The 12,268-nt window shown below is 37.5% G+C and overlaps 1 protein-coding gene across 1 annotated transcript in view; it reads left to right on the top strand.

Annotated features, from left to right (window-relative positions):
* The window catches only part of TRHDE (thyrotropin releasing hormone degrading enzyme), a gene marked incomplete at both ends in the record, with an annotated part of 207,291 nt that extends 206,456 nt beyond the window's left edge, over positions 1-835 (top strand). Inside the window, one exon of the mRNA XM_079538556.1 lies at positions 692-835. Within this exon, the coding sequence (XP_079394682.1) occupies positions 692-835 (144 nt within the window). The remainder of the gene's footprint in view (positions 1-691) is intronic.
* Positions 836-12,268: the final 11,433 nt, after the last annotated feature.

Genomic DNA, 12,268 nt, shown 5'->3' with positions numbered 1-12,268 from the left:
ATCAGCTATAATAGCCCAGAGGCTAGGGTTATATTTTGAGTATACATGGGAACAGAGTAGAGACCTTTCCACTTTGTTGAAAAAAGATCAAAGTTTTATCATAAGAGAAAGAATCTGTTTCAGGCTTTCATCAAATGCACACTACTTGCTTTGTTGCCATTCGCTTCCCTCTGTAACCAGCCACTCCTTTTCTAAACAACCAAATTACATTATATCATCAAAAGGATTCTGCAAATCAATTTGGTAAATAAACTCTTGAAATAAATTTGGTATAAAATTTGGTTAAACCAAAGGACATCAAGGCTGCATTCTACTGACATTTACGAATAAATCTGGGTTAGAGTCTTTTACAGTGCTTCCAGCTAAGTTTTCTAGGTAAAAATATAAGTTCAGAGCGGACCAGCTGTCTGTGCAGTGCAGCAACTGGGCTACAGGAGCGAAAGAGGAAATGGTGTTGTGATCCAACACTGACATGTCAATACCTTCCAGTGCCATTTGAAGCATTTACTTCATATATAATTGACAATCTACTGTCTTATTACATTTCCTATTAAATCCTTCTATGTGATAGTACATATACTTCAGTAATGATTACGTAGATTTGTCCTAAATGCTTGACTTGTTTATGTGAACTGGAAATCTTTGCTTTCTTTAGTTCTTGCAAATTTAACTTGTTAAATTGTATTTCCAGCTAAAGAACTTTATAAAGAGTTATGAGGAGGGAGCTGCTGCCTCTTTCTCTCGTGCTGTGGAAACAGTGGAAGCCAATGTGCGGTGGCAAAGACTTTATAAGGAAGAACTATTCCAGTGGTTAAGAAAATCCTTGACACACTAATCTGTCTTTCCAGCTGAACTTTTAACCAGAAGCACTACAAAAGGAAAAGAAGTTTAAGAAGTGATCAGCATTAAAATCATGAAGACAAGATCAAATTGCAGGGAGTTTTCTTTTTCCTTTTTTTTTTAATTATGGGTTGTTTGTTTGTTTATTTTTTACACCAGGCTGTTTTGAAACTGTCAATAAGCTTTTCAGAAGAAAAGGTCATGAGTGCTTGTGAAATCTGATCCTCAGTGTACACAACCAAACATGATATTAAGTGGTGCATGTAAATGTTGAAGAAAAACTAGCAAACAAAAAACCCTTCAAAGACTATTTTGTGCATGCTTTTACCGTCTCTGCCTGTATTCTAGCATGCTTATGTATAACAGCCACATTTTATATGTGAATTCCAGTTACGTCAAAGATGGGCATTGTACAAAGCACAAAGACTTCTCTACGACAATCAGTGTTGCAATGAACAAAAAGAAGGGAAGGAAGAAGAAATGCAGAAGGATTCCATCTTAGGGCAGTATGAGATATAAATTCAGCTTTCCCACTAGCTGCCAATTACTCCACCATTTAGACTGTCTTTTGATTGTCACAAAGGTGCCAGCTCATTTTTTGAGTTGCTAGTTGTTGTAGCTGCAGTTTCCATATTCCCGTATTTAAATTATCATCTTGGAGGGGAAGAGAGAGAGAAAATGAGAGAGAAGGACATCATTCATTCATTCATGCGCTATAATTATAAATTTATTCACTGCTGATCAGTGAAACCGTGTAACTTTAGCTGTGAACATAGTCAGTTTCTATGAGGAGAACTTTGCATTGATTTTATAGAATCTGTGAATCACTTCTTCTGAGCAAATTTACAAGGCAGAGATATTCATGATGGGTCACCTAACCTGTGCAGTAATAACTTACACAGCTGATAATGCACAAATATTATAAGTCGACATAGGATTTAAATGGAAATTAGGAAAAGAGGAGAATATCTTCCATTCAAAGACACAAAATTAACCAACAGCTCTCTCCATGCAGTAGACCAGCCTTGGTAGTGATTTACTAACAGACAAATCCTGTGCTCTATGTGGGCAGTGTCTTTGCAAATATGGATTGTGCCATTTATGCCAACTTAGAAAACTGAAATATGGAGAAAGAAATGTGTGTGTGTGTGTATTCGTATAAGATAGTACCACACAAACACGGTTTTTCTCTTTCCTTGTATTTCACATAGAAGTGTTCTAAATGGGTGATACTTTTCTTACTCGCTTGTTTCTTTTTTCTCAGTTTTTAATTTGAGTGGTCAGTGATGAATTGGAAATTAGTTGCACAGTGCCCATCTGCACCATTGGTGCTATTTGATGAGGACAAAACTGATTCATCTTAGGGTCGAATGCTCTCCTCTCTGCCGTGGAGGAAGATGAACAAGCAAAAAATTAATAAAACTACTGAGTCTACAGGAGGCAGGTTGCAGCAATTTCAGAGGGTGGTTATAGATGTATAAAAGTGCTTCTTTATCACAGCCCAGTCCATTACAACCATCTGATCACATCATTGCCTGTATACTGGAAACATGTGGTCAGACAAATTAGAGGACGCACATTTTATCGTGCTGTTTCCTTCACAGGGCATGGAAATTATCAAAATGTTTTTACACTATCAGTTTCTTAACTCTAGTGAATTGCTTGTGAATTGAAATATTAGTGCAAAAAAGAACCAAAACCCAGCATCTTCATTTATTAGATTTATTAAGTTGTGTGGAGACAGTATTGATTTCTGGGCTCGCATTCCCATGGCACTCTCTCCCTCAAGAACTGGTAAATATCTCATAACTAAGCTGTTCTACCACTATCATGGGCCTGTCACCCATTTTGAACCTCTTAATTTGTGTCATTACCAGGGTACTCTTTGCAGACTAAGTGTATGAAATGCTTGGGTGGTCATCTGCTCCAGGGTGCGTTAGCTTGACCACATACAACGAAAAGAAGGGGTAATCCTGTTCTCTTGTACTGTTAACTCTTTGCCTTATAGTAATCCCTAAACCTCTGTGCTGTGTTGCAGTGCTAGTGAACCTAGTGCCCAGAGGCGTTATTGTGTCCATGTTGAATTAAATCCTCTTCCTCCTCCTATGTATTTTACCTACCTCACAGGCATGTTGTGAGGCTTGACTAATGTTAGCAAAGCTCTTGAATATCCTCTAAAGAAAGGCATTTAAAAGTGCTGAGTATTATTTTATGTGGTTGACCAAACTCAGCCTCAGTGCCACTATGTAGCTGTCACACTTTTAATTTCTACTGAATGAAATTGTATGTGGATTTGTTATTATAAAAAAGCAAGCCAAATACTCTTTATATTTGTAATGAAGCCCGAAGTTATAATCTCCAAAGAGTGCACAGAAAGCCAAGCACTCAAACATGAGTTACTTTGGGGATTTCAGAGAAAAGAAAGTTGAATAATGGTTTTCCCATTTCAAATTCTGTTCAAGATTGTCTTTGATGACTTTTGTTTTTCATCACCACAGACTAAGCCACATACCTCTAGACTGCACATAGAAGTTTTAGGCCTTTCCACTGATAAAGGGCAAACTAACAATGCGTTTCAAAGTTGAAAATTTAATTCAGCCTGTGTATTCTGCACAGTGCACAGAAATTCCCATTGTTGTTCATTAGAATTTAAGTTCTTGCACATTTATCTAGTTTTGGATGCAAATTAATATTGTAGTGGCCTTGAGCAACTGGTCTATCACAAATTTTAAGCCCTACATGTATTTATTATACATACCTATTGATGTATTGCTTATAATTGTTGTATTATAATGATGTTTGTATTACAGCTCCTATTAAGGTTGACTTAGTCTTTCCATTGTAATTCTCTATTCTTTTTATATTTTTTATTTAAGCTGTTTCACACTGAATCAGGATGAAGTTTAAATGGACTAAATCCAACAAAATTATAGCTTTTTTTTTTTAATAGTTTTTTACAATATTCAATCCCCCTGTATTTAATTATATGTCTTAAGAATTTTTTTTCTGTAGGAAGTTTCACACAGCTATGTGTTAAAAGGATAGTTGATACCTCATGGGAAACTCTAATAGTCTTCTTAAAAAAAAAAAAATCTATTTATCTGATTGATATTTTTTCTCCTTTACCAGTCCTTTTCTTCCTTTGTCCTCATTTAAAGATGGGCACATTTTTATGGTTTGGATTAGGATTAATAAACCAAATACCCCAAACTTCTTAGCATTTTCAAATACAGTATGTAAATCTGTTCTTTTTTGTGAGAGGAGATGCTGCAAAATGTGAAACCAGTGTGGATGTGTCCCTTATTCAAGCTTAGAAGTCATTTTATAGAGATTTGATGAGGCCTTTGCAAGACTTGAGATTCCTTGCACTTACTAATTCTTATAGCTTACTAAATCATATATGAAGGCATAAGGACACGATGTTATGCTGTCATAATAATATGGCAACCTTTGTACTTCTTTAACACTGTCCACTACAAAAATTCTCAGCTTACTACTTTGTAGCTGGTAGAAATACTATTCTTATATCCTCTGCTGACAGCTGTTGAAACAATAGTTGCTGCTAATTGTGGCTAGAGCAGAACAATGAGGAAGTTTGCTTCTGAAATGAAATGTCACTTCTGCCATTACTGAGAGTACTTTGAACATTAAGTTTGACTGATTTAGATGGAAAAACTTCGTATGTATTAAGTTCTTTCAAATTTGTGACCTTTGATGATCTTTTCACTGAATATAGCAAGAACTCTGATACTATGATGGGAACTGCAGGTGAATTTTATGTAGCTTTTTGGCTGTTGTGGATATTTCATTGATTTCATTGGGCTTTAGAGTGTCAAAGGAAATATCACCACTGATGCAGAGAGGACTTTTCACAGCAAGGATCTTAAACCATACAACTAAACCTAAATCTAAATAGCAAAAAATAAAAGAAGAAAATGTCATGTGTATGTATGTATATGTGTGTGAAAGGTCCTCTGTAGAGATAATTTTCCCATAAAATGTTAGTCAGTCTAATTCTTTGGATAGAATAGAGTGAATATCTGATGAAGAGGGTGGCTTTGTTGAAGTACCTGTGTAATAAGATCTTTGTTTTCCACATGACCATAGTCAATACTGCAGTCAGAGAAAATAGACTGAGTCAAATGTGAAACTTTCTCTTTAAGGAAAAGCAATGTGTCTTTGGAAACTGTTTATGTATATAACCAGTTTACCACCACTTCTGATACAAGTACTTAGCATATCAGGCCACCTGTCCTAAAGCAGGGCTTATAGCCACAGTGTCAGTATGAGTGTGCAGGAGTAAAAACACTGTCCTGTTGCTAAGCAGCCTGAATACAGGCTGTTCTCCCAGCCTTACGTGGAGCAGCCTGAAAACTGCACTGCCCATGAGCCTGCCTGCATCAGGAGGGCAGCTGGAGTGCAAAGAATCTCAATCCAAGTTTCTGTCAGCTAGATGGCAGGGACAGAAGGTCTCTGCTGGCTATGGGTTGTGGATGGTCTTCGGAGATTTGCATCATTGCCTTGTGTGACCTTGGAAACAGGTCCAGCTAGTGAGTCTGCATTGAATGGAAAAATCCAAATCCCTGCACTGCAGCCACTGCAGCCGGAAATTGTTGACCAAAATCTTTGTAAAGATCTCAAATATTGTAGTGTCTGTTGTTGAGAAATCATTCCAAACAGTCAAAAAATACATTAAATTTTCAAATATGCATAAGAATGCAGACAATCTTTATGATATTTTTTGTTAATATTGAGAATGTGCCATGAGTTCAGCCCATTTTCTAACATAGGATTTGGAAAGATGTCACTACAAATTCTTTGTGCTTGTAATAGTACTTACTGTACTAATACCACCAAAAAATTCAGGTGTCTGTACAAATGTGTGACACTGGTGTCTGTGCAGTTCCCTTTTTACATGTAAAAGTTTAAAAAATTAGCCATTTTGTTTTTCATGCAACTACAGGAGCCTCTGCCTATCTTCTGAAATCCAATAAAACCACCTTGACTTGAGTGAGCGGTCCCTCCTGACATAAGGAATTTATTTTTCAGAGATAATGAAGGAGAGGAAGGCAGTGTTGTGCATGAAGATTTTTTACTGAAGTAAGGCCATATGCCCTGGTTGGAGCAGAATTTTAATGTCAAGTGTATTTTGAAGAATCTGGTGTATCTGGAGTGCATCTTATGTCTCCATGCTGGCAGTGGAAGGCAGCTTCACCACAGTATACCCTACATTGTAACCCAGTTGAGGTCAGCTTGTATAAAACACTTTCTATGTGGAATGGTTTCAGTGTGACTTTGTGTTTAAGGAGAACCACCCATATGCACAAGTTCTCTGGACTCAGAGCTGGTGTCCTTTCTCTGAAAACAGCATTTATACTTTCCTGATTCGTATTGAGTGATTAAGTGTGGAGTGGTAAAGAAGTATTGCTGAATACTTTGCTTATTTTATGTACACTGTTTATAATGGAGTGATGTTGGGCAGCACGTGGATGGGCAGCGCTGTAAGAGTACGCAGTGCAGCCGGGGTGTGAGCCACAAGGCCCTAATGTTTCCTGCTCAGCATTGTGTGGTTTTGCCTGATAAGGATGTCCCTGATGCAATGTGGGAGGCCAAAAATTGAGATGCAGTATCTGTTCTGTGCAATCCATTTTGATGCAGGTAATTTGTTCATCTCTGTAATTTCAAAATGAAGTCTCACTGAACTGATGGCACACGTGTGGCCATGGCTCCTCAGACAGCGCAGCATGAGATAGATCCCTTGAAGTGACCAATGTGAACTGCAGCTGAGGATCTAACCCTTTGCTGTCAGAGCAGCCCTGAGGTGCCTGCTAGGCTGGTGTACAGACTGATTCACAGGTTTGTGTGTACGCTTCAGTAGCACGTGTTTGATGGCAGATTTTTTTGTTTAGTCTTTCCTTTGCTTTTTTTCTTTTTTTTTTTTAATTAGAGTAATACTTTGCGATTGATTCCAGTGTGATAAAGCTTTATAATAAGATGATAAGATGTTTGGAGAACTGCAGAATACTGTATTGTGAAGAGTGTGGCAATGACCCTCTCTTTCCTGCAAACAGTAGATTTCAGCAACGATGAAGTTCCCTGGACGTTCTGTGGAGAAACATTCCGAGCAGTTCCTAACGGAAACATCATTGTAATTACTGTATAACTATCCTGTACAAAGACAGCTTTATTATATGTGTAAATGTAATTTTGCTATGTTGTTTTTATGTTCAAGGGACAATAGACTTTGGTATGGATGAGACATACAGCCTTATAAAAACAGAGAGTGCAGTTTCTGTCTGATGTTTTACTGAAAGGTGTTTGTTGCTCTATTTTTGAAGAAGATAAACACATACATAAACTATTTCCCTGAAAAGTAATGACCTATTCCACTACATATGCTTCAATGACATAATGGACTATAATATTGAAAATAAAGGCTTGGTAATAAATTGCAGTTTTTCCCTAGAGACTCCACACGTAAGATCTTTTGACACCTTAAGAAGAAAGAAAAAGTCCGGCAGCTATTAATGCTGGTTATAATGGATGAATCCCTCTATTAATTCTGTCTCAGCTTTAGATTAATTCTGAATACTGTAATTAGAAGAACATATTTTTCCATTACTTCTCAAATCTGTACTCTTATGGAATTCAGTTCTTTGTCAAGTAAGAGGTGGAGCTCGTTCAGCTGAGATACAGTTCACTGGTAGTTTCACACAAATAAGTGTTTGCAAGATCAGAATGCCATTTTCATTTACAGGAAACACAGATCACTGCATTATGTCAGTTTTGTCTCTATGTACCAGTTGTACATGCATATATAGCTTCTAATTCTGGATCATTTGCTTTGACAAAGCTATCATTGCATATTCAAACTTAGACCTCTCACTTAAAAGTGTCAGCTCAGCAAAGCAGTTGACCACACAGCTCAGCCATGTATGTAGGCAGCTAGGCAGTACCCCTAATTTCTGTGGAGTTAATCATGTGGTTCAAATTATGTAAAGCTGGCAAGTGATGTAGTTACTGGTTTCAAGCTCAGAATATAATGATGTGGTTTTGCTCAATTTAGAGTTTAGTTTCTTTTTACTGAGCTTTGCTTGTCTTTTCATTTTTTGTAGGAAAAACATATTTTGCATATAAAGAGAAGATATTGATTCTCAGTTATCTAAAAATGCCAATTTTAACAGCGTTTTTCATTTAGTGTTTGAAACATCCTAGGATTTGGGAATATGAACAAAATTATTCTTACAATGTTAGTTAATGAATATACAACGCTAATCAGCAAATTAAACCACTAACAAGAAACAATATATGAATTTATGTTACAGTTTACCAGAACAGTGTTCTTCTATGATATGCCTTCAAAAATGACTCCATAAACGACTCTCAACGTAAAATTTTATTCCACATCAAGAACTGACTAAAAGGATCTTTTTTTTTTTTTTTTTTTTTAATGAGAAGCTTTATCTTCTGTATTTTTAGCAGAACAAATCTGAATTTTGTCTCTGATAATAAAATTTTGTACAGGAATGTGTAATTCATCACTGTCTTAATTTTCTGACGTGGAGACAAAACTAAGATAAATAATACCCAGCCTTTTGATTATGTTCCCATTTCAGTTGAGATAACAGTTTAATAATGCTGAATAGATACACTGAGGTTTTACAAAGCAAAACGTGCAAGAAAATGTATTTTTTTGACAAGAGGAATTTTTCAAAGCATTATAATGCTGAGACTAGTAAAAAGCAGAGATCCTGAGAAAATACAAAATTTGGGCTTGGAAATATTTTTAAGCTGAGACCAGAATAGAGAGCAGTGCCTGTCTTTTGTGGTTTCCTAATTATGTAAATTTTGAATAAGCAAAAAGATCTTTTCATTGCTAAAAGTGATTTCAACTGGAATGCAAATCAAATGATTTTTTAATAGAGTGCTTGAATTCAGTTGATTATTTTCCTTTTTTGAAGAACAGTTTTCGGTAACAATGAGATGTGAAATATGTGCAATTATTTACCCATTGGATAAAATCATGTTCTCACTGAATTCAATTGGAGCTTTGACATTGACATCACTGGCAGTAAAAGCCAACACTGTATTTTTCAGAATACACTTTTCAAGAACAGAATGTCTTTCTTTTACAATAAAGATGTTTTCTTCTGTGTTTGCACACCTTAGTGTGCTGAAAAAAAATAAATAGGAATCTGTATGGTCCTGATTTTGCAAAGCACAACGGGTACTTTGAGCGCGGGTAAGCAGAGCTGGGTCCTACCTGAGCACATAGCATCCTACCCATAGAGCACTTCACAGGGTTACGGTGAGGCTAGAATTGTGACCTTCTATGTGCACCTGTCTTTGAACTATGGAAATGTATCCTTCGTGTCTTTCTCCTGACTTCAGTTCTGACACAGAAATACAGGACATCCGAAGAGGTGGCTTGGGAGCTGGTATGGAGGCTTGACATTGAGATGGGATGCTGGTATGTTGAATGAACAATGGAAGGCTAGGGTGTGCTGCCTCCAAAAGGGGCCTCATCCTTCCCTTTTCTACTACATAGACCTCTCTAGGGGAGTTGAAGCAGGTGAGACAAGCTGCACAGCCACCCTGGAAGCATCCTTAGAAAAGGAGGCAGGGTGTGAAAAGAGAGAAATGGCACTTCCCTCTGAAATCCCACTGGCAGAACATCTCCTAATCAAGCTTCAAAAAGAACATGCTTTTTTTCTTCCCCAGTGCAGCCACAGCAATCAGTAGCACTTCAGTCAGTGGCTGAGCTGCTTTCAAGTTGAACATTTTCATACAAGACCAAATGAAGAGCTGTTTATTTGCTCTCAGCTCAGTATCTTCAGTCAGAGCAAAACTTTAAAGACATTCATTTGCTTTGAAAGCTCAGCAGCTGAGCTGGAGGGAGAGAAGTTAGAGACTTTGGTTTGTAAATTGACTTGAATACTTGCTTATTCAGATCTGTCTTAATAATGGAAAATCAGTTTTTCCTGACTAATTCCTTGCTTCCTCCTATACTTAGCAAAAAATATCTAGCTTCTTTTAATCTGCACTTTCTGGGTAGAAGCCATCGTGCAGGGCCTGACTGATATTAGGGGTACTTTGACTCCCACATGCTGGAACAGAGCAGGATCAAGGCCTCATGAGATGAAAGAAACCATTCTGTGAGCTGGTGATAATACTGGCTCTTCTGAGAATGAAAAGCATAAACCACATTTTAGAGGAATGGTATTGAGAATAACCTATTTTGGTGGACAAGGCTGTATCGTGGATAGGATGAGAAGCTGAGAACAAAGGCAGTTGTCAGAACAGTGCAAGGAAGGTGAGGCTGATTTGATGTGAAATAATGAGGATGTGCTTGGGAAATTAAAGCCTCATTATGTAGAAGCTTAGTCTTTGAGTTAGCAGCCATATACACAGCTGCATATACTGTGCGATCTAATTAAAACAAACAAATTGCTGAATAGTTAGAAAGAGAAACACTACTGAAATGCCTGCAAGTGATTGTAGTGGTTGTTTGCATCTTCAGTGGATGTCAAATTACAGAAACTCCTCTGTACTGAACCTAGCTTGTTATGTACTGTATGCCTATGCCAATTGGACATACAGTAGAACAGGGGCTAATTTGGCAAGGCCGAATGAGAACTGCATCAACAGGGCCATAGTGAGAGTTAAGTCTCAGGTGTGTTTCTTTTGTATTACTTCCTCATTCCAACACAGACCTGCTGCTCTCCTTCTCAGGCCCTTTAGGAACAGCTGAGAGTCTGGGTGTATTTTGCATGTTTTTGGCCTCTGTCTCATCTTGTCTCTTAGCAGTAATCAGAAGGCTGCAAGAAAGAAACCGGTGCAGGGGGTTCTAAGTGGCCCTGGTCTTGCATGGTCCCTGTCCCACTGAAGTGCCTCAGTATCTGTTGAACTACAGGTGCAGCAGCAGCAGCAGCATTACATCTCAACCCCTTGTATGGCACTTTCTGCACTTTCCTTTCTGTGATGCTAATTACTCACTCTACTGCCATACCATCACTTTTAGCAAAGTAATGCTTCTGGAACTTAGTCAGGAATCACGTTTGTTATACTTACAATCATTTTTGACCTGCTCATTGCAGAAGGTTAAGAAAGAGGAGAAAGAGGGGGAGGATAATGAGATGCTATTACATGACATGTCTATTACACTAATTCATTTCATGTGGCACAGAACTGTTGCCAGTGATAAATGCATGTTCCTGGTGCAATTATGAGATGTACCTTGAACTTTTCAATGATAAAACTGTCAGAAGGTTGCAGTGAGCTCAAGCACAAATGTGAGAGAGTCCTTAAAAAGATGAAATAGCTCACAAATATGATTTCAATAAATGGTATCATTTTCAGAAATGCATTTTTAGATCCATTAACTATTTATAGTTAATATCCCAAATGGCATTTTTATGTATTGTTTCTGCTCTACAATCATGAATGTAACCCATTTGTTTCCATCCCACTCAGTTGCTTAGCAGATTGAATTTGAAACACATTTCTGTAGTTAGCATAATTGTATCATAATAGAAGGCTTAAAACAAAAATCAGCATATATTTCCATATGTACAAGTTCAAATCAGAGCAGTTCTGTCCCTTTCAAAGTGCATAAGTTTTTGGATATTTGATGTCACAGTAGGTTAACCCAAGCACATAAGTAACTTCAAGGCAGATAAGTAACTCCAAAGGAGGTCACATCAGCTTGGAAAGTAGAGACACATGGGGGAATGGGAAAAGGGGTGTGGGGTGTCTTTCTTGTCTATTTTCTGAAGGTCTGTACAGCTGTAAAGGACAGGCAGAGGAAAATCCCAACCAAAGAAGCTGCAACAAATGAACGAAACACAGGTGAGAAATGGGACTCTGGCTCTGCAAAAAGCTAATAGAAAAGAGGATAAATTTTGACTTTAAGAAAGGAAAAAAAATACACAGGGTTATTCTGCATCAACATGTTCCATTTAATGCTAATCAGTTGCGATTATCTCCAGCAAAACCAGTGTGACAGGAGAGAGCTCAAGTTTTTATTCTTCACTGGCCAATGATCAGTGAAACATGCATTTTAATATATTCTTCCTGTACTTATCAGTGACATAAGACAAGCTGCGTCTAAATTAAGATCAATAGCTGATGATGGTTGTCACTAAATTTCACAGTGTTGAGAAGCAGTAAAATTAGAAGACTTCAGTAGTGCCTTACCATGGCTGGTCTAGGCTGTGAGCTGGATGAGGATTTCATTGAATGTGCCATGCAGTACAGATTTTTGCCTCTAGTTTTAAAACAATGTAAGCCACAGGTTGTACCATGTATGCCAAGTTCTTGTATCATACTAAAATATACGAAGTGCTTAAGGGAGCTCCTGCTAGAGCTAAGATTAGTTCACAGAATTCAGTAGCAGATAAATGGTTGACTCAGGAATTTTTTTGTTCTG

This window comes from Tetrao urogallus (genome assembly GCF_951394365.1).
Source record: "Tetrao urogallus genome assembly, chromosome: 1".
Lineage (NCBI taxonomy): Eukaryota > Metazoa > Chordata > Aves > Galliformes > Phasianidae > Tetrao > Tetrao urogallus.
The sequence above is the reverse complement of the archived record's forward strand: the minus strand, read 5'-3'. Positions and strand labels throughout refer to the sequence as shown.